Source organism: Talpa europaea, assembly GCF_964194135.1.
Source record: "Talpa europaea genome assembly, chromosome: 7".
Lineage (NCBI taxonomy): Eukaryota > Metazoa > Chordata > Mammalia > Eulipotyphla > Talpidae > Talpa > Talpa europaea.
In genome coordinates this window covers 26929125-26951402 of record NC_140074.1, presented here as the reverse complement: position 1 = coordinate 26951402, position 22278 = coordinate 26929125, and the positions used below count along the sequence as shown (strand labels likewise).

The following is a 22278-nucleotide window of genomic DNA, read 5'->3' as shown; positions in this document are numbered from 1 at the left end:
AAATATTGAAATGCCTGAGAAACTCTAAGTACATTATATGTTAATTTTATTATTAATGATACAGGTCTGCATTGTGGAGCAAGTATAAATAGACTATTTGATGTATTACCCTTTAAGTAGGAAAGCTCACCCAGAGACAATATTCTGTCAGTATCTAATCAAGTTCACAATTGATTAGCAGTTCATCTCTAAAACATATATAAATGAATAAAGAACAGGACTTCAAATAGAAAGTTCCTTCCATAAGTTAAGAAACTCTATTATTGGGGCCTCCCCAGTGGCGCAGCGGTTGAGCGCTGGGTTGCGAAGCCTCTGCGGCCTCTGCGGCACCGGTTCGATCCCCGGCTGCTCCCCGGCCACCAGAGGAGGGTCCCACATGGTGCGCAGACCTCTCCTGCCGCCCGCTGCTCCCCTCAGCAGTGTACTTCGGTCCTTCTGCCTGCTCTGCTCCCCGCTCTGGCTCTGGTGAATTCTCTCACCCTCCCGCGCTTCTGACTGTACCCAGTGCTTGTATAAACAAACAAACAAATAAATAAATAAATAAAAATTCGTGCCTCTAAAAAAAAAAAAAAAAATCTGTCCTTTAAAAAGAAAGAAACTCTATTATTACCTTACTACATCATTTTTTCATTCATACATACTTATTATATGCCTACAATGTGCTAACTATTGAGGCAGTTGCTTCAGGTAAAATAAATCATAACACAGAATTTAACATCAAGGAATTTGTGTAAGTATTATCTCCAGTGCCTACCACAATGCCTAATGTTTAGCAATCTGAACAAAACTGATATGAGCTCATTACCTATTTTATCTCCAAATCTGAATTTCTATGAGCTCAGATATGTTTAACTGCCCTCCTGACATGTTCCCTAAATGACTCAGACAATGCAACCTTACTAAGTATAAAACCGAAATTCCCAGTTTCTACTGCCCCTTCAATTCCCCATTTGCCTTCCACTATTTGGTAGTGGTAGCGCCCTCTTACCCAAAGCAGAAAATTCTGAGTTGTTCTTGATTCTTACCTCTCTCCCCTTTTAACATTTAATTCATTATCAAATCCTGCCAAAACTTATCTTGAATCCATCTACTTTTCTTCACATCCATACTAACCCTAAACCAAGACAATATTTCTCTATCACCATTCAAAAAAGACAAACCACATCACATCACTTCCTTGTTAATAACCCTTTAGTAGTTCCTGCTACAATACATGCCCGTGAGGACTCTATATTCCTGCTGCAGGCTGGTTCTCCCTAAGTGTGCCCTATCTTTGTGCCAAGTTGTCCTTGGTTCCCCACATTTCAGCAACAGGGTCTTCTCTCAGAAATACACCTAGTCACTCCACATTTCAGTCTTTGCCTGACACCCTCTTTCTGTAGCTAACTCTGAAGAACTAACTCTTTTTTTTTTTTAAAGATTTATTTATTTATACAAGCACTGGGTACACTCAGAAGCACAGGAGGGTGAGAGAATTCACCAGAGCCAGAGCGGGGAGCAGAGCAGGCAGAGGGACCGAAGTACACTGCTGAGGGGAGCAGCGGGCAGCAGGAGAGGTCTGTGCATGATGTGGGACCCTCCTTTGGTGGCCAGGGAGAAGCCAGGATTGAACCGGCGCTACAGAGGCTGTGGGCAGCTTCGCAACCCAGCGCTCAACTGCTGCGCCACCGGGGAGGCCCTGAAGAGCTAACTCTTTTTCACTCTTCAATATCACTTCCTCAAAAAGGCCTTCTCAATCAACACATTTAAATTAATGTCCCCTTCTCGCCCTACCCTTACTCTATTTTATTCAAATATATAAAATCTTTTATATTTAAAATTTCTAAAATAACATAAATTCACTTGAAACTAAGTTCTAAGAGTAATTCTAGAAGAATATTAATCAAGATAGAGATATAAAACTATAAGATATTTTAAAAACTGAGAAGTCACAAATTCCTTTCTAGGTTTCCATTAAAATAATAAGCCAGAAAACAATTTTTTCATGAATATTAATTCCTATTATGCCAAATTAGATGTTATATCTTAAATATTTTATCAGAAAGATCCTGACTATAATATTTCTGGCCTGGTTTTTCATGCTGGATAAGGGCCAACCAGGCTCCTTGTTCCTAGTTATCATTTTTGAACAAAATTCACCCAGGTATATAAACATATATATAAATAATATGTTAAGAGTCATACTAGTGATTTTTTAAATGTATTGGAATTAAGTAAACATCTCCGTTTAAATAAACCAACAATTAAGTTTAGGCACTATTTCATCCCAGGTGGGTTTCTTACAGCAGAGACTGCCTCTGAAATGTTTCAATAGATACTACAGTTTCCCCTGGTGCTTCAAGCCTTCCCACAAAGACCAAAAAATCAACTGTATGACAACAAAATTTAATTGGAAATCTAAACCACCATCTTGCTTTCACTAGCACTATAAAGCAAGTCGCAGACAGGGCCTTCTCGGTGGCTCAGCAGTTCAGCGCTGGGTTGCGAAGCTGCCTGCAGTTTCTGCAGTGCCGGTTCAATCCCTGGTCACCAGGCAAGGGTCCCACAGGGTGTGCAGACCTCTCCTGCCACCTGCTGCTCCCCTCAGCAGTGTACTTCAGTTCTTCTGCCTGTTCTGCTCCCTGCTCTGGCTCTGATGAATTCTCTCACCCTCCTGCACTTCTGACTGTACCCAGTGTTTGTATAAATAATCTTTTTAAAAAAAAAAAAGATTTGTAGAATTCTTAAAAAAAAAAAAGCAAGTCACAGACACAAGACAGCATGAGCTATGGTAAACATGATTGCTGAATTCATTTGTCGAAGCACCTTTAACTCACGACTCTAACAACAATAAAAATGGTCAAGTCCAGTTATCCTGATAACCAATAGGTTGACAGTTATCTTATAGTTTCCTTTCACCCAATGATAAGTTTTCAGGGTGTGATGTGATCCTCTTTTTGTCAGGATTACTTTGGTTATTTGAAATCATTTGTGGCTCCATATGAATTTCAGTAATGTTTGTTCTATATCTTTGAAGAATGCCACTGAAACTTTGATAGGGATTGCATTTAATGCATATTGCTTTTGGTAAGATGGCCATGCTAACAAAGTTAATTTTTCCAATATCTTTCCATTCCTATGTCTAATATAATTACTCAAACAAGCCTAAAAGTGGTTCTTTTGTAGATTAGTAAAGTGAGGGACCTAGTTTGAAGTTAAGTTGGTCAAGAAGTTCAGAATAGAAGTAATGGAACTCAGGTTTGGAACGATTTCATGGGTTTGGTTTCATAGTGCATGGTTTGGAATGTATTACTGTACTTCTTTTAGGAAAAGACTGAGAGATTTTATGATTTACAACCAAAATATACTTGGTGGATATTGCATCTGAGGAGGTTTGATCCTATGCCACTGAATCACATACAGCATTGTAAACCAGCCATACCTCTATTAAAAAAAATATGGGTTCAATGGCCAATTAATAATGATAAATACTGTATTCTATATTTTCTTCTCATAGATCCACACTTGAATATCAAGACACTACTGACAAACAATGGGTGCCTTGGTGGTGGGTGTGGTGTAGTAACATATGGCAAAGGGTGTGTTCCTATAGCTCTAAATCATAAACAGTAGTATAAACCAATGTTACCTCAATTTTTTTTTTTACAAAATATATTAAGAAGTAGTACAAACAGAATTCTGTATCCTTAAATTTATCACAGTCTAAACTTTCAAACCTGGAACCAGTAAATAACTTCTATTAATATCCCATAAACTAGTATTCTCAGGAACATGTTTTCAGAAACATTGCATTAGCAGATGGAATATTTCTAACATGCTTAGATATCTATAATATCTTACTCATAATTATGGAGAGTAGTATAGCTTAAGTTTTATATTATTCTTCTAAATGGAATATATAGCTCATTATACTATTATAACTAAGCAGAAATTTTCTGCTATAAATCTCCATTGAGATGCTATTGGAATACACAGCCATCACCAAATGGAATCAAGTCTAGAAAACAGAAACTGGAATCCACTCATCAAGTAAACACTGCAGGACTCCCCTGCCAAGTCTCAAATTTAAAAATGAAACAAGATCTTCCTACCTTAAGAGATAACATAAAGGGTCTTAGTTGGCTATATCATAGACGGAGCAAGATCTATCTAATGCAGAGCTAACCAGAACACCTTGGGATGTGTTCTGGTATTACGAACAACAGATCTGGGCCTTTCTGGTGGCGCTGGTGGTTGAACAACACACCTCTGCAGCACGGGTTCCATCCCGGCCAGGGGACGAGAATACCACATGGCACAGCAGACCTCTCCAGTCTCGCCCCCTGCTCCCCTCAGCAGTATATTTTGTCAGTTTGCCTGTTCTGTTCCCCACTCTGTCTTTGGTGAATCCTCTCACCCTCCCGCACATCTGGCCTACCCTGGTTCTTGAATAAATAAATATTTAAAAAAAAATTAGTCTTAAAAAAAAAAGAACACATCTAACATGCTATTTATCAACACCAGGCACCTGTGACAGAGATGAGTCATGTGACTGCTTAACTCAAAAAAAGAACAAATGTGCTCTGTTAAATTTTGTTTTAGCTATTATAGTTAGCACGTTATTTATATGAGACATCTTCTTTGACCAATTTAGAAGGTTTTGGGATTATTAACCAGCCACATCCCTTTTCGGGTGACAGAGAACACAAAAATCCTGCCACCTGGGATAAAGTACAAAATAAGCTGTATTTATTTTGCTGGTAGCACACCTGGCTGTCTTTTTAGTCATTATTTCAGTGAATGAAATAAATTAAATACAAACTGACATATGCTTAACCAGTAATATCAAAGGAACTAATAATTTGCCTTTCCAAATTGCTGACTTTTCATTTTCTTAGAATTCCTTTTTTGATTTGCTGTTTCAAATACAAATAATACGTATATCTTTTTTGCGAATGTAAATGAAGCTTGAGAAGACCTTTAAATAATTGAGAATGAGGGATTTAAGTTAGTCTGAAATAAACAAACCTGCTATCCATTTCAGGAAAAATAATGATCACATAACAAAGAGAAACATAGAAACTATAGGAAAATTTACATATTTTCTCATCTATAGCCAAAATAAAATCATGTTCAGATTTCCCCCTGGCAAGAGGGTTGGGAGGTAAGCTAAATGTGGAAAATAAGAAACTTACCTAGGCTAGAATTGCCTTTTGCTACAGTAATAGTTCTTTCAAATGACTCTGTGGATATATTTTGGAGCATGACACACTCGGCAGTAGAGGCCAAGGAGCTCTGTTGAACGAAGAATTCGGAGTCCTTACAGAAAGAGAAAGAAAAGTCACATGGAAAGAAAAACTAGACTTTGGAGTATGATTTCAACATCACCCATATGCCCTAATTGGTTTCGCTTTATTCAGCAAGACCTTATAGCTAAATTATTATGCTAGTAGGTTGCCTTCTGAAAATCTCAGCATTGGGAGAGCACTTGTTCCAAATTAGCTTGAATTGATTATATAATGATTTCATAAAGAATTACATAAAGGTTCATTTACATAAAGACTTTTACTTCTGCATGTATAGGTATATTAGCTAGAATACCCTAAATAGTCAACATCCGCAACCACATCCTAACATACAAAGCATATTTTTAAAATCTTACCTTTCCAACAGAATCAGGTAGCACAGGAGACGTAAGCTCTGTACTTGACATTACTTCATGTGGTAGGTGAGGTTCATTCCACACTGCTGTGTTTTCACATTTATATTGCTCAACAGCATGTGCAGGTATATAATCATTCACGGAAAAGCCAGAAGCAGGTCCCATGCTCAAGTCTACTGAAGGAGAACTCTCATCCTGTCTTTGTAGGAGATTTTGGGTGTACAGTTCCTCCAAGGACATGTGCAGATCAAGTATTGGATCTGTAGAATTTTCAGTAATATCCTGATGAGCAAAGGACAAAAAATTTAAAATATGGGCAATTACATCAATGTATTTTCAAAGAACACATTTTAATGGACAACTATTCAGTGAAAAAGAAAACACAACATACTCATTACTCAAAAAGCATAAGCAAACATGAAAATTCTTTCTTTATGTAATTTTATAAATGTTCCTTTGAATAAATTTCCTGAAAACCTTACATTTCATGTTCTACTAACTTAAACTTGTACAACACACTATATATAAGATCATTCAGATATATTTTATTCACAAAATTATTTCAAATTTAATCTATGTAGGAAAGTAAATAATTTATATTTCCAAATATTAAAGAGTAGTTTATTTTGAATCAGTATAAAGTTCCTATTTGTTACCAGATTGAGAACACAATGAAAATGGCATTGCTTCAGATTCACAAGAATCTCCAAAAAGAAATTTATTTTGATAGGCTTTTATAGATGTTTATGGAGAACAGAACACCATACAATTCACATTATTATAGGGGAAAGTTTCATAATTACCTTGCTAGATATAACCAAAGGGAACACTAAAAAGGGGATCACAGATGTAGGATCTAATCCAGGCTCTCTTTTCAACAATCTGTACAGCACAGAACCTTTCTTGTCTTGATACTAGATAATATCTGAAATTCTCTGAAACTCCCCAATTTTATGTTCTACATAAATACACATCTCCACTTATAACAGATTTAATAACATATTTTTGGGCAAACCACTGATCCATGAATGGCTGCTGAATAAGCATAAATTTTCCTTTCAATATTTTATTGACATTTTTAAAGTATGCCTGCTTCTTCTCTCAACAGTATATCTGCCTGTTCTGCTCCCCACTCTGTCTCAGGTAAATCCTCTCACCCCAACACCCCGTACATGTGACTTACACCCCAGTTCTTATATGAATAAATAAATCTTTAAAAAGGTAAATAAATACTCTGTTTGGTTCGATAACCTATTAATTGGAGGAAATAACAGTACCACACACAGGACTGTTGGGAGAAATGAATTAATTAAGTGAATTAATTAAATGAATTAATTAAGTCTGACTTAGTTGAAAGTACCCAATAATTGTTAGTCATTGGTGTTATTTTTTATTACACATTGTTTGCATGTATGAAGTTATTTAGTTTAAACACATAGAATTAAGAACCGTAGGTCTAAAGATAAGCACACTTAAAATGCTGTTACATATTGCTAAACAGTCCTCTAATGTTCTCTCATTAAAAGAGACTATAGGAATATGTAATAACCAATCTTGCCGACTTAAATTAGTTTCACAATTGGATGAGTATGACATACATTTATTAATTTTTTTTTAATAGAGGCATGCTTTATTTATTTGTTTGCTGGTTTGTTTGTTTTGTTTATACATGCACTGGGTACAGTCAGAAGCGCGGGAGGGTGAGAGAATTCACCAGAGCCAGAGCTGGGAGCAGAGCAGGCAGAAGGACCGAAGTACACTGCTGAGGGGAGCAGCGGGCGGCATTTATTAATGTTTTAATGTTTAAAGTGCATGTTCCTGACAAATAGTTATGAGATAAGGGTTATCTCCTGTGAACATTCTTTATTTTTTAATTGTATCATTTTGATTGTATGCTTTTTTTATTTGAGCTACTTCACACCTCTTCAGATAAATGTTTCCATAACACATCCATCACCAAAGCACCGGTATTCCTCTACCATAGTTGACTGGGTATCCATCGTCCCCCGAGGCACACTCAATTTTACAGTCAGAGTTCTAGTGTTTGCTGTATCTGTTTCTTTATATTCTACAATGAGTGAAATCATCTAGAACTTGTCTTTTTTCTCCTTTTTTTTTTAATTTAATGTAATTCCCTCCAATTGCATCTATCTTGTTGCAAAGGGCAAGAGTTCATCTTCTAAAAGCTGTGTAGTATCCCCCTGTTTATATTTACCACATCTTCCTAACCCATTCATGTATAGTTGGGCACTTGGATTGCTTCCATAACATGGTTCTTGGAAATAGTGCTACAATGAACACAGGTGTGCATACCTCCTTTTGAATTAGTGTTTTTGCATTCTTCAGATAGATACATAGGAGTGAAATTGCTGGACTGTATAGTAAATCAATTTTTTAAAGATTTATTTATTTATGCATCAAGAACTGGGGTACAGGCCAGATTGCAGGGGATGAGAGGATTCACCAGAGACAGAATGGGGAACAGAACAGGCAGACTGACCTAAAAACACTGCTGAGAGGAGCAGCAGGTGAGGCAGGAGAAGTCTGCTGTGCCATGTGGGTAGCTCCCTAGCTGGGGATTGAAATCGTTCTGCAGTGGCTGCAGACAGCTTCATAGGTTGTGTCTTAACTCCTTGCACCACCAGGGAGGTCCAAGTAGTAGATCTATTTTTAAGATTCTGAAAATCCTCTGTATTCTTTTCCGAAGGGGCTAGACAAGTCTATATTCCTACCAATACTCTATGAAGACTCCCTTTTACCCACAACCTCACCAATAGTCATTTCTGGTCTTTTGGTATGGTTTTCCATATAATTAAACCAACATTTTATCAGTATGGTATTCATTTGTTCTTGACATCCACATGTTTTGAATGTAAAGTCTTTGTGATATATACTACAATTATTTTTCCCAGCCTGTCAACTTGTATTTTAAATTTGTACATGTAATAAACATATATATGCAAAAGTTAAATTCTTTATGTAAATAAACCTTTACCTAATTCTTTATGAAATCATTATATAATCAAACCTGTCAAATTGTCTTCTACTTCTGTGTTATATATTGCTTAATATGTCCTTCCTCTACACAATTTAATGCTTTTAGTATAACTGTTTTGTTTATAGGTTTGGTTTTAACTCACCTAGAATTTATTTCAGTGTGCTCTGAGTTTTGTGTTTCCTTTCACTTTTTGTAAACACTCTTCATTTTTTGTAAATATGTAATCAATTGCTCCAAAACAATTTACTATACTCCTCTTCCTCAAAGCAATTCCTCTTTGGAACTACCACTATTTCTGATACAAAGTATTAAATTACAGTTATATAATTTATTACATTAGCAGTAATAGCATACACAGTAGTAACATTTAAAATCGCCAGTCACATATGCAGGAAAGGTATCATTCTCCACATTCATAGACCTTATCAATAACCTGTTGGATTATTCATCCAAATAGGATTATTTTATTTTTACGAACTATAAGAACATACTTATTACAAAATTTGTTAGCACCTGTATTACTAAATTATAAAAATTAGTAGTAAATTAATTCCCCCATATCGCAAATAAAGATAACAATCAAAATTGCTTTTCATCAGAAAAAGAGGTCAAGCCAACCTTGTTAACATAAATTTTATGCATTATTCATGAAGGAGTTAACACAGACACATAGAAAAGAAAGAGCTAATCAACACAGCAGACAACATACGCCTACTTCAGAAACATTTCTGGTTGCTGAACAACCAACTGAGTTTTATTTTTAAAAGTCTTATGGATCTAAAAGAAAAGCATTTCTTCCCCCACAAGATGTTCAAAAATAACTACAATTTTCCAGTGTAACTTTGTCTCTAAACTGAAGTCTTTCAAAAATCCACATTAACATGTACTTCTACTTGATATATTCTACTTGGGGAAAAATAGGGAAAAGGTTAAATAAAAATGTCAAATATATTTGAAAAGAGCTCTTTTTCTTAAGTATAGTAAGTTAAGGTTAACACGTGGGCACATTATTTATTTTACATTTTTAACACATTATGTTTGCATAGATTAGCTAATGTTTAAACATCCATTGGATGCAACTGCTTTTTTTTTTCAATAAACAATCTACAATATAAATCTTCTCCTGTAAGAACAGCTACTCCAACTTACTATAATTCTACCACTCTTGCTGTGATAAGGTACACTTCCTTTTTAGTTTATACATTGACCCTACTGAGTCAAAAGGCAACATCTTTTATAACTTTGAATGCTGAAGTTTTTCACACAAATTTGTGACATCATCTTAACTATAGAATGATTTAGTTTTTTTAGCCTAACCCTTTCTCCAAAAACATTTTTAAAAAGTTATCAACTTTTTAAACTCCAAAGTGAATGTAGCAATATTATATTCTACATAATGGCACTAAGTAGAGATTTGTAGGAATATAGCATCATGGAATACATTAATATTTGCATTTGATGTGCAAAGTATAAAAAGACACTTCCATCTTAACAAATGCCAAGTTCAACCTGAATAGAATCAACAATATTTTATAGGGGGACCAACACTCAGGAATGAAGAACATGCACCAAGCTGGTAATCATTTCACCCCTGGATCAAAAATGAAAGCAATATATACAAGAGAGGGAAGGGAATGTAGTTGTTTTTAAGTCAAAGTAGAAAAACATAAATGAAAGGGACTTCTTCCCAAGAACTATGTTGAGCTTTTACCAAAAAGTTTAAAAGCATTTAAATTCAGAATACCATTATTTCTATATTTTGTTATGTCTTTAGATTAAACCCAGAATAACGAAAAAGGAAACGATTCACTGGCTTTTGTCTTTAAATTCTACATTTCAGTGATCTGCCTCTACTAACCAAATGCCATGGAAGCTAGTTACATTTTTCACTTTCTTAAGTAATGGTTATTTCCCTTAAATCTACATATTACAATTAATCAGATTTAGCAAAATAAAAATAAAAGCAAAATAAAAGACCATAATGGGCCCCCAAATGGAAGAATTTTGTGCAGAGCTCTTTCCTCACTCTGGCAGCAGCTCTCCAGCTCTATCTGCTCTTAGGAATAAAATAATAAGGACTCCCTCTAGGGCGAGTCCCAGCTCTGGATGGTTAGCTCTGGTAGCATACTGACAAGGTCAAAACCTATCAAGGTAAGGAGGTAGGTAAAATTATTTGTGTTTCCAGCCACCACTGAAGGCTGTGAGATTACCACCAATTTAGCACAGTCAGAAATCTAAGAGTTCACTGAGATACTCGTAATTCTATCAAATCAGTGGAGGCTTCTTTTTGTCTCTAAAATATCATATGCTTTTGATTTTATTTTATCAAGTACAGAATCCTGTAGTGAGCTAACATTTTTAAAGAAAACTGGAAAATTCTAAATTCTGTAACAATTTGATGTTAAGTCTTTTTAAAATAAATACAGTTCAGGAGCCTCCCAGGTGGCACAAGCGGTAAGACGGAGCACTATGAAGCAATCTGCAGCCACTGCAGCATAAGTTCGATCCCAGGCCATGGAGGTGACCCACATGGAGCAGCACACCTCTCCTGCCTCGCCCACTGCTCCCCTCAGCAGTGTATTTCAATACATCTGCCTGTTCTGCTCCCCACTATGTCTCTGATGAATCCTCTCATCCCCCCTAGACCTCTGGCCCGTACCCCAATTCTTATATGCATAAATAAATAAATCTTTAAAAATAAAATAAACATAGTTCAAAGAAACGAGATGAATGTACCATCTTTTTTTTCTATTTACATACATTTTCTATAAATATCTAGGTACTAGAAAGATGCCACAAAAAAATAAATACAAAAACTTTCCAAGAAAACTGAAAGCACACAGGAGTTTCACAATGTGTTTTAAAACAGCCTCATTAATGTCTTCTTTGTTGTTTGTAGTTGATAGGCCAGCTTGCCAAAATTTGCTTCAACAAAAGAGTAAACTGCTTGGGGGGAAAAAAAAGGAGGCAAACAGACTTCAGTAAGCCAATATGTTGTGCTGCATACAGCCAGCATTTGCCCTGTAAAATATATGCTTCTCAGTATGCAGATTGTGTAATCCCTTTAAGTAACAATTACTAAGTTAAACAATGCAATCTGTCCCACTGGCAAGAAGTGTGTGATGCTATGGATTAGGAGATTCCATTAGGAGATGAACTCAGCTTCCAGCCCTGAGGCCAGTAAAGACTGAACAGGGTCCAAACAGGACACAGTCAGATAGACAGTCTCAGGTGTGGTTAAAGAGGAGCAGCTGCTCCATTCAAGATTATACCTTGCAAACCAATTCAAAGAGAATGCCCTGCATCATTTACAAGGAGAACAGGTGCACCTTGAACATAAAAGAAAATGCTTCAAAAATGTTCCTGCTAAAAAATTACTTGCTAATCAGGAAAGGAAAAAAAATTACATTAAACCTAAGGAAATTTTACTTTCCAACTCAATATATATACACACTTTCTTAGTGTTGAATTTATGTGGAAAATGTAAATTTCACATATTTAGGAATTATAGTACAGTCTTTTCATCTCGATTTTTTTTTTAAGATTTATTTATTTATTTATACAAGCACTGGGTATAGTCAGAAGCACTGGAGGGTGAGAGAATTCACCAGAGCCAGAGCGGGGAGGAGAACAGCCAGACAGATGGCGGACACTGCTGAGGGGAGCAGTGGGTGAGGCAGGAGAGGTCTGTGCACCATGTGGGACCCTCACCAGCAGCCGGGGATCGAACCGGCGCTGCAGAGGCTGCGGATAGCTTTGCAGCCCAGCGCTCAACCGCTGCGCCACCAGAGAGGCCCTCATCTCAATTTTTAATGTTTATGTTATATTTCCCACAGAGAATAATAAACAAATATAGCCATATATAAACACTTCAGGAAGATTTAATACAGATTAATATTTTGCCATATTTTCTTCAATCTCTTTCTTTGTAGAATGATTATTATTCCAGATAGGGACCCTATGCTTCCTTCTTTCCCCAAGAATAACTTCTTTCCTAAAGTTGACAAATCTCATTGCCATACGTTTTAGTTTTAACACACACTCATAAATATTAATGCATACAAAATTGTTTTATATATTAATTTCTATAAAATATAAACAGCTTCAACAAATCAATGAAAAGATGAGCAATCCAATACAAAAACAATCAAAATATATGAAGAGAGCAGTGACGGAAATAAAACCAAATGGCTAGTATATGAAAAAATTCAACTTTACTAGCGCTCAAAAATTCCAAAATTATATGATTCCAAACTCAAGACAGGACAGGTTTAAAATATTACTCATTAAATTTTACAGGACATATCACCAAGAAAATAGAGTTGGGGCACTTATGTCAATAACCTAGTTCTAAAATATAGATATCACAGATGTGTCAAATAGTAACTAGATTCTTCATTATGCAATGTTTTAAATATACTCTCCCACTTAATATGATTTTTACTTAAAAAGTTTTGCATAATTTTATATAAAACTATGACAGCACTAAGTTTATCTTAGCTAGTAAATAGTGTAATGAATTAGTTATTATTAAACTTTGTATAAAATCAGTTTTAAAACCATTAAGAAAATAAAGTTATTCTTGTAATTTTTTCCTAAGTAGATACGGCTTAAACATAAGAGAGATACAGTTCACTAAATGAAATTATTTTCACTTTGTAATAAAATTATGTAATAATGAATTATGTAATGATGTAAAATAAATTATGTAATAAAAAATCCATGACTGGAGAAAGAATGTCTAACATGCTACTCCCACAGCAACATACACAGTGGACTCTGTAAAATAACACCAGAATCTCTTGTAAGTAAAATGACACTGCCTTTGTACCTTGAGAGGCGAAGATGGAAGGGAGGGACCATAGTTCAGGCCATCACTAGAAGCACTGCCATGAAGAGATAAAATAGAGGCTTGAGTAGAATAGATACTTTCATTATCAGGAGAATATTGAGACTCAAATGTAGATTCATCTGCTAAGTCATCATTTGTGTCCACCTAGGAATAGTAAATATCATTACTCAGCATCATTTGTGTCTACCTAGGATTAAAAAAGTAGTATGAGAAGTGAATTCTGTTCTATTACATATATAACGAGGTCTGTACTTGAGAATAAAGGCACACTGAAATCATTGTGGTTTTTTTTTTTGGGGGGGGGGTCTATTCCATTTTCTATAAGATCCTTTTAACACATTAAAAATTCATGTGCAACAAAACAAGGATGAACTTCCCAACTGCAGCAAAGAGACTAGAATAGAAAGTTAGCTTATTCCATTGGCAAAGGGTTAAATGTAACAATTAACAAGGGTCTGGAGCAACTCTAAATAAATCTTAATCAGTTCCATAAATTAAGGAAAATATTTGTTTCCAGTTGAAATTATTTTTTTCATAATAGATACCCAACTCCTAGAATTTTAATAAAATAGTGCATAATTTTTCATATTCACTAAAATAAATGTATTCATCAAAGGAGCTAATTATTTTAATGTTCACTAAATAATACATTATGCTGAATTTGTTTTTAATAAATTTTAAAACCATTAAAGTTTCAGAGGCCCAGCTATTAAGGATGATCATCAGAAACCAAAGAGAAAAAATTTTGTATTCATGCTGAAACTATCAAACAAGGGGCCTAAATATGATGTGGTGAGGTAAAGTTATAAATTATAAACTGGTACTGTAGAGTAAGCTAGAGAATTTAACCATATCATGTATAAATCCTATTACCATCTTCTGTGACAGAGCCATAAAAAAACATACATACATTAAATCACGATGAGATTGAATCTCTTCTTGAAATTCCTTAGCACCTTAGAATGTCAAACTAACCTATTATCCTTTTCTGATATTACCACTATTTTCTGCCTTGATGGCAAAATGTGTTCTAGTTCTTTGTGATGTCAACTTACATGTTCACAAGGAGAAATTAGAAGCATTGTAACATTATGCTAGGTAATGTTCTTGCAAAAACTTGGTCAGAATATAGGTTGGTCATATTAAAGTGACCTTCTAAAAATATATTTTAAATACTGTTCAAATTTACCAGCAAGTCATTATGTAGAGGTTTATCCTTCATAACTGTGTATTATGTACAACAATCTAAATAGTATATGCTTAATATCTGTTATATATTTGCTTTAAGTAGCATTTAAAAATAATATCTCAGTACATTTATATAATCATCAATTCATTTAGTTCTTGTAGGGTCCAGATAAAGAAAATGACCTTTGAAGATTATGTATCTGGTTAGGAGAAAACCCAACACCTGCTACTTTTATTAGATAATGAGCTCATAAAAATAAGTCAGGTTAATTTTGTTTTTCATTGGCATTCATTTAAGGATATTCAAGGAATTCATGCAAATTCTAGAGAGAAAATTACTTTAGGGACCATTTCTAGAGACGATATTTGTGTCCTGAAACCTATCAAAAAAAATTCCAAACTAGTTTTGAGGTGTTAACATAATGCCCATGGAGAATGGGGCTAAAATTTTACTTGGTATGCTGAATACTATAATGTGAATAATTGTATTTATTGAAATATACACAATGCTTTCCAAAGTGCTATTTTAAAAGCTGGCAATTAAAAAACATTAACCAAAAAAACTGTCTCCTAAAATTAGGATTATCAAAATCAAAGAAATAATTCATACTCTGGTTTAAAGAAAGATGTACAATTGGTTATAAGAACATAATGGAGAACTTCATAGGTTTTATTTAAAACTCTCTCTAGCCACACACCACTCAAATAGGTATTTCAAAATTAGGCACACTGCTTCCCACTGACACTGGACAGTGCTTGCACACAAAAAAGTCAGTAATCTAACCACAGTGACAAGAAAACTGGGGATAGGATGTATGATTGATTATATTTATATTGCATAAATGTCACATATATCTCTCTAACATTTAGTTTTATACTTTAATTACTGACACAGCAATGTCTCCTCTATGATACCTTAAGATTCTTAAGAAAAGGAACTATGTATTTATTCATCAACAGTCATTAAATAATTTTATTTTAGTGAAGTTATATATAAATCAAGAATAAATTTTTCATTTTTCCACTAAATCAGTGATGTTCACAAATACATATTCATAAAAAAACAAGCATTTTTACATATTCTAGAGACATTCATGTTCTTAATAACCAAATCAATTTATATGATTTTCACACTCTTAATAGCTAATGGAATAATATACCTGTTACCTCATTAAAAGTAATGAAGACACTGAGTTTAACTGAATACTAAAAACTTAAGTAAAACCCAGAGATCCCCTAGTAGGAAATTAGAGCAATTAAAGTGCCAACAATTTCTCATAATAATGTAGAAATTAATGCTACATGTTGACATAATGAACTGCTAACTGAATTTTCCCCATAAATTCAACAAATAGTTTTAACATATATTACGGATTGTATTTCTATTCTGAACTGTAAAGTTGATCTTTCCAAAACATAATGAATAAAGAATATAGTAAGACTGTAGAATATTTTGAAAGGCAAAATTAGGGTCTCCATGCTGGAGCAGCAGGTTGAGCCCTGTGCTTTGAAGCTGTCCGCAGCCTCTACAGCGAAGATTCAATTCCTGGCCAGCCAGGGAGATTCCCACATGGCGCAGCAGACCTCTCCTGTCTTGCCTGCTGCTCCCCTCAGCAGTGTATTTTGTCAGTCTGCCTGTTCTGCCCCACTCTGTTTCTGGTGAATCTTCTCACCCTCCCACGCATCTGGCCTGTACACCAGGCTCTTGTATAAATAAAATCTATTTTTTTTTTAAAAAAGGCAAATCTAAGACACATTAAGATTTATGAAAGAAAGCTTGTTAAGTTGTGGCCACTAACCAGAGCCAAGTCAGCCCTGAAGAAGGCTTTGTCAGCCAGTCTCTCCTCGCAAGAGTGTGGCAGGTAGAGAAAGGACTCCTCTTTAGCAGAAACATAACCTTCTTCTGGTGAAAGCTGCAGGGAGAATGAAGCTCAGTGTTTTAAGGATGATTTCATGAAAAAGAGAAGAGGTAAAAGAAGAAAAGGAAAGGGGAGGGAGAGGGGAAGAAAAGTGAAAGGAAGACAGAAAAAAAAAAAGAAGGAAAGTTCAATGAGAACATGATTTTAACACAGAATGATGAGCATGAAATACGATATTCATATTCAAAATTCTTATTTTTTAAGATACAATGAGAATATTTTTCTACCAGTATTATCTGTTAAGTGAGAACCATTTTCTCTTTTTTTAAAATATATTTCTGCCAGGTCACAGGCCCTAAAAGTAACTACTTTCTGACTTTTATGAGACTTAATCTTCAACAATTTTGTATTTTTTAATTTATTTATTTATGCATGTAACTACAGGGGTGTAGGGCAGGGGGAATAGTGGGGGGCTGAGAGGATTCACCAGAGACAGATTGGGGAGCAGAACAGGCAGATTGACTGAAATACACTGCTGAGGGGATCAGCTGGCAAGACAGGAGAGGTCAGCTGTGCCATGTGTGTTAGCTCCCCGGCTGGGAATCAAACTTGTGATGTAGCAGCTGCTGACAGCTTATAGTGCTGAGACTTAACCCTTGAGCCACCAGGGAGGCCCAAGCTTCAGAAGTTCTAATAGCTATGTGCACATGTGCAATATGGATTTAATTTTTTCATGTTTTAGAACTCATATATGTATTGACATTTTATTTATGTCTTGCTTCTTTGGAAAACTCAGCAATAAGATCTTGAATTCTATCCTCTGTAGTTACTCAATTTTTGTTGTGTGACTATATCACATTTTATTTATCATTATATTCTCTGTGGACATTCACATTGTTTCTGATTTTATGTGAAATTTCTAGATCTTTAAAAGCACAGCACAAGTCAAAATATTTTGTTTGCTGAAGAAGGCCATTTTCAAATCTATTTAAGGTATGAATACCAGAGAGATTAGATATCATTCTGTGTTTAAAACTACTATTTGAACAATTCAGAAGAAAGCATTTCACTACTGTCTAATGTTTATAGTGAGTTGACAGTACAAACTTTGCTTGTTGCAAGGTTTCTGGAACTTTTCCCTTGGCATTAAACTGTATCTTTTCAGTGAATATCATATAGATAAAAGCATGGAAAATTATGAGTTAAACTGAGTTGACTAGATATGTGATTTTTCTTTGAATTTTATTCCTTTGTGTTGATATTTTATTTTGTTGTTATTTAAGCTGTCACTTGAATGCCTGACCTTCTGATATACTTTATTTTTAACTATCCTGAGCTTGTATTGCTAAGTTTATGTAGGCAGAAAACAAATCTGATATATTCTAGATTAAGGGTCCTGGGAGTTTTAGTTTTCTTATTTGAATGGATTGCTTTTGTAACTGAGTTTGTATTTTAAGTATTTTTAAAAGAAATCATGGAGAATACTAAATAACATAGCAATCATCATTGTTAGAGGTTCCTTTCTTTAATTTTAGATAGTTCTCAATAGATTGAAAATTATTCCAGAAATGACAGCAGCCATGGGAAAAACAGTTTGGGTATTATGCTGTTTTAAAACTATAAAAATGCCCCAGATTTAACATATGTCTCCTAGTCCTTCTTACTTAAAATACTTAGAGGCAAGTAGAAAATTTTTCTCATACTCTATTAAATGCCTGAATCCATTTCTGTTGAATTTCTACATTTGTCTTTAAGATGACATAATGACAAAATAATGTAATTATAAATTATATAAGTGATTTGAAAATTTGCAGGCTGCACTTTTGATTTTTGAATTTTATGATACCAATTTGCAATTTATGTTACTTTTCTAGTGTTCCAAGGTTGGGGCAGGCAGGACATGAATTTCTAGTCTTTTTCTTGTTATTAAGGTAAAACTGACATAAAAATTTATTAGTTTCAGATATACAACATAATGATTCAATATGTGCATGTACTGTGAAATGTCTCAACAATAAATCTAGATAACATAAATGCTTTTTATAGGAGAATATCAAAGTCTATCAAAACTATCTTTTATATCAGTAATCTGATCATTTTTATCCACCAAATAGCTCACTAAACAATCACTTCATATAGAAAGCAAGCAATTTTGGGCCTCCCCGGTGGCGCAGCGGTTGAGCGCTGGGTTGCGAAGCTGCCCGCAGCCTCTGCGGCGCCGGTTCGATCCCCGGCTGCTCCCCGGCCACCGGAGGAGGGTCCCACATGGCGCGCAGACCTCTCCTGCCGCCCGCTGCTCCCCTCAGCAGTGTACTTCGGTCCCTCTGCCTGCTCTGTTCCCCGCTCTGGCTCTGGTGAATTCTCTCACCCTCCTTCGCTTCTGACTGTACCCAGTGCATGTATAAATAAATAAATAAATCTTAAAAAAAAAAAAAAAAAAAAAAAAGACTTTATTAAAAAAAAAAAAAAAAAAAAAAAAAGAAAGCAAGCAATTTTTCTGTGTTAACATGTAAAAGAATTTGTAGGAAAACAATTTAAAAAGAATCAGTATATCTCTGTTATGCCTTACTAGAATACTAAAGAATGCAATTTACTTGAAAAAGAATGTTAATGAACCCTAGAATAAAGCCTCTTAGTTTAACATGACTGATCAAAAAACTCTACATGTACATAATCCAATTAAATTGTGATCTGAAGCTATTATATTTATTATAATCTGAATCACACTCATAAAAAATCTTAACATATTTATTCCCAACTCAGATAAAATGGATAAAACATTCAGGTAATTGTTTTAACTATATCATCCTATATGAGCAATACATGCAAAAGCTGTATTATAAGGGAAAACGTCTTTATTTTTTCCCACGAGTTTAACAATAAACCTTACTTTTATGTAAGTTATTTTTCATATATTGTAATGTATATTGATTTTGAAATATTAAACAGTCCCATGAAAGACATTTATTTTGCAATGAGTTTAAAAATTTTCTTTAAAGGATCTGGGTATGGTTTCTTCTTAATGGCAGTTAAAAAAAAAAAAAAGAATTGTTCTTCTTGATCTATCAGACCAATATATGGTCAATCTTAAGAAATATGTAGATTCCCCTAATGCTCTCTCTTCATTCCTTCTGTATTCCCTTTCTTATTGCTCTTTTGTTCTAATTTCTACAATCCTGGTTTGATTTTAGGTTAAATTAACATATTCTTCCAAGTTCTTCTCTCTGTTTCTTGCTTTTTTTCATAGAAATATTTTCATTTTATTAATTCTTAAAATCTTTTACATAATTTCATAATTTTGGATGTACAACTTCACCCACTCCACCATATGTTCATGGCTTCACTACCCTCCACCAAAACTCCAGCATTGATATCCTATCCTCTTCCTTCCCCTACCCCCTCTCTCTTCTCCACATTCCCTCAGGTAACCACTGTATTTTTCAAAGACTCTAAAAACTATCCCTGCTGTGCTTTATCAGTTTGTTTTTTCTCATTATTTAAATTTGACAAATGATTTTCATATGTTATTAAAATTCTTTGTGGAATAAAAAATGGAGCATGAATAAATTAACAATAAAAATTAACAAAGCTTACTATTTCAACAAATTCCTTTACAAACCTTACAAATCTCTGCTTGATGTTTCTGCAAATATAGTTACCTGTTTTCTTAAAAGAAATATATTTAAAAATATACATGGAAAAAATCCATAAACATTGAGAATGTCACAAATAGTTAACTGCAATTCAGCGACAAGTCCTATGCTGCAATGACCATACTCAATAGAAATATTGCTGTTATGTAGCATAGTTACTTGTTCTTAATATTATAATATTAATGATATAGAGGCTATTCCCTCCAAGAGGACAGTTACAAGCTAAAGAAACAACTTTGATAAGTTCAATTTATTGCTCTGTAGTAATTAGGCAACAAATGTGTTAAAGGCAATAGAATATAGAAACTTAAAGCCATTCTGACTGAGATTCTACTTTTCCATTATAATTAAAGAATTGTTTGTTTGTTGTTAAATGTTACTAATTTCTCAAATTCCCTACAATATTGTTGTTAATTTTTCTTGAGAAATAATTTGTTTCTGTATTCCTAATAACCTTATTAAATAAAAAAGGCCAAATGTGAACCACACAGTAGCAAATTATAATTTATTCCTAAACTCTTTTTCTTTTTTTCATTCTTTAAAAATTTCATTTGAAATTAAATTTTTACAGTTGCAGAGCCAATAATCACAAGTACACAACAACCATCATTCAATCACAAGAACAATTAAAGCTGAAAGTACGTCTACAAGTCATTTTTTCCCCAAATATAAAAAGAAATCAGTAAAATCAGAATTCTTACAGGTAAAGGCTTGGCAACTCCTATTCTCACAATCCCTGGTGGTGCACCCTTTAGTGCCTGGACAGCTTCTTCAAGACTGCTATTTTCCAAGTTAACATCATTGACAAACATAAGTCGATCTCCAGGAAGGAGTCTCCCATCCTTTTCGGCAATGCCACTGGGCACCAGTGAACGAATTACGATCACGGTGCTTGCTGGATCAACTGGATCCTGACAGAATGGAAAGGAATTTAAAGGTAGCGTCTTTACATTGAAAAATACTTGCACAGGTTGCCCACTCTAAAGTGTAATAGATGGGTAATTGTTTCATGCATATTAAAAAATTTATATAAAAACTCTAATGAATTATAGGAGTAATGGTTATACGGGTAAAAGTTTTTAGAAAGTTTAGGAGGAGTTCACCTTACAAAATGGAACTCTCACCTTCCAGTATCCCTAAGTAGGCCACTGAGATTGGACACAAAATTTTGAAATCATAATTTTAAATTTTTATAAATTATCAAGTTTTGTTAACTATTATCTGAGGTTATAAGTCAGATAAATTAATTACTAACCTTAGTGTTTTATAAATAGCACATGACTTACTTCAGTGAGTAAGCTGAAGGTAGGGTCTGTCTTTTTGAAATGAAGAAATAGAGAGACAATATAATGTTTGGTAATGCACTGTTATCAGTTACACAAGCACTTTAATATTAGAACAAGGCTCCAGAATTAGTCCCTATGAGGAACACAATTCTCTGGAGTCATCAGAGATGGTTTTCTTGTTCAGTATTAATTAATGAGGACCAACAGCTGCACTCTATCTGATGGTTTTAGCATAGCCTCAGTTACTCAGCAGAGAACACAGTGCAGGGTAAGGATGCAGGTCACACTTGACCAATTTGAGCTTATTCATAATTCAGTCAAATGACAGGAATACTAGAATTTATAATATATCTAGTTACAGGTCTATCATTCACTTGAAACAAAATAAATATCTAATACCTTTCGTCTTACCATTAAAATAGGAAACACCAATTAAGAGCAAAGAAATGAAAATAGTTTAGACATACTTCCAAAATGATAAAAAAAATGTATTTCTACAATATACATAAAATATATTACTCATGTTTGTCAAACCCGAAGAGCTCAAAAATAAGAACTAGAAAATGCAATCAATTTCAAATCAATTAAATTAATTGATCAATGTATTAAATTATTTAAATTTTATTAAGTGTTCAAAGTAAACTTTAAAACCCTTTATTATAATCAATGGAGAATCATGTAAATTACTATTCTGAAAGATTTACTAGAAAGAAGAAAATGTCTTCGATGATGATAAAATGACTTCTGCTTTTTCTCTGCTATCAATAGTACACCTTCAATATTGGTCAGCCTTTAAAAACA

The 22278-nt window shown here is 34.3% G+C and overlaps 1 protein-coding gene across 1 annotated transcript in view; it reads right to left on the bottom strand.

Moving 5' to 3' along the window:
* MPDZ (multiple PDZ domain crumbs cell polarity complex component) overlaps window positions 1-22278 on the bottom strand; it is a gene marked incomplete at both ends in the record, with an annotated part of 141580 nt that overhangs the window by 58737 nt on the left and 60565 nt on the right. Inside the window, 5 exons of the mRNA XM_084237770.1 lie at window positions 5175-5298; window positions 5642-5923; window positions 13471-13635; window positions 16479-16592; window positions 20893-21102. Coding sequence (XP_084093896.1) covers window positions 5175-5298; window positions 5642-5923; window positions 13471-13635; window positions 16479-16592; window positions 20893-21102 — 895 coding nt within the window. The remainder of the gene's footprint in view (window positions 1-5174; window positions 5299-5641; window positions 5924-13470; window positions 13636-16478; window positions 16593-20892; window positions 21103-22278) is intronic.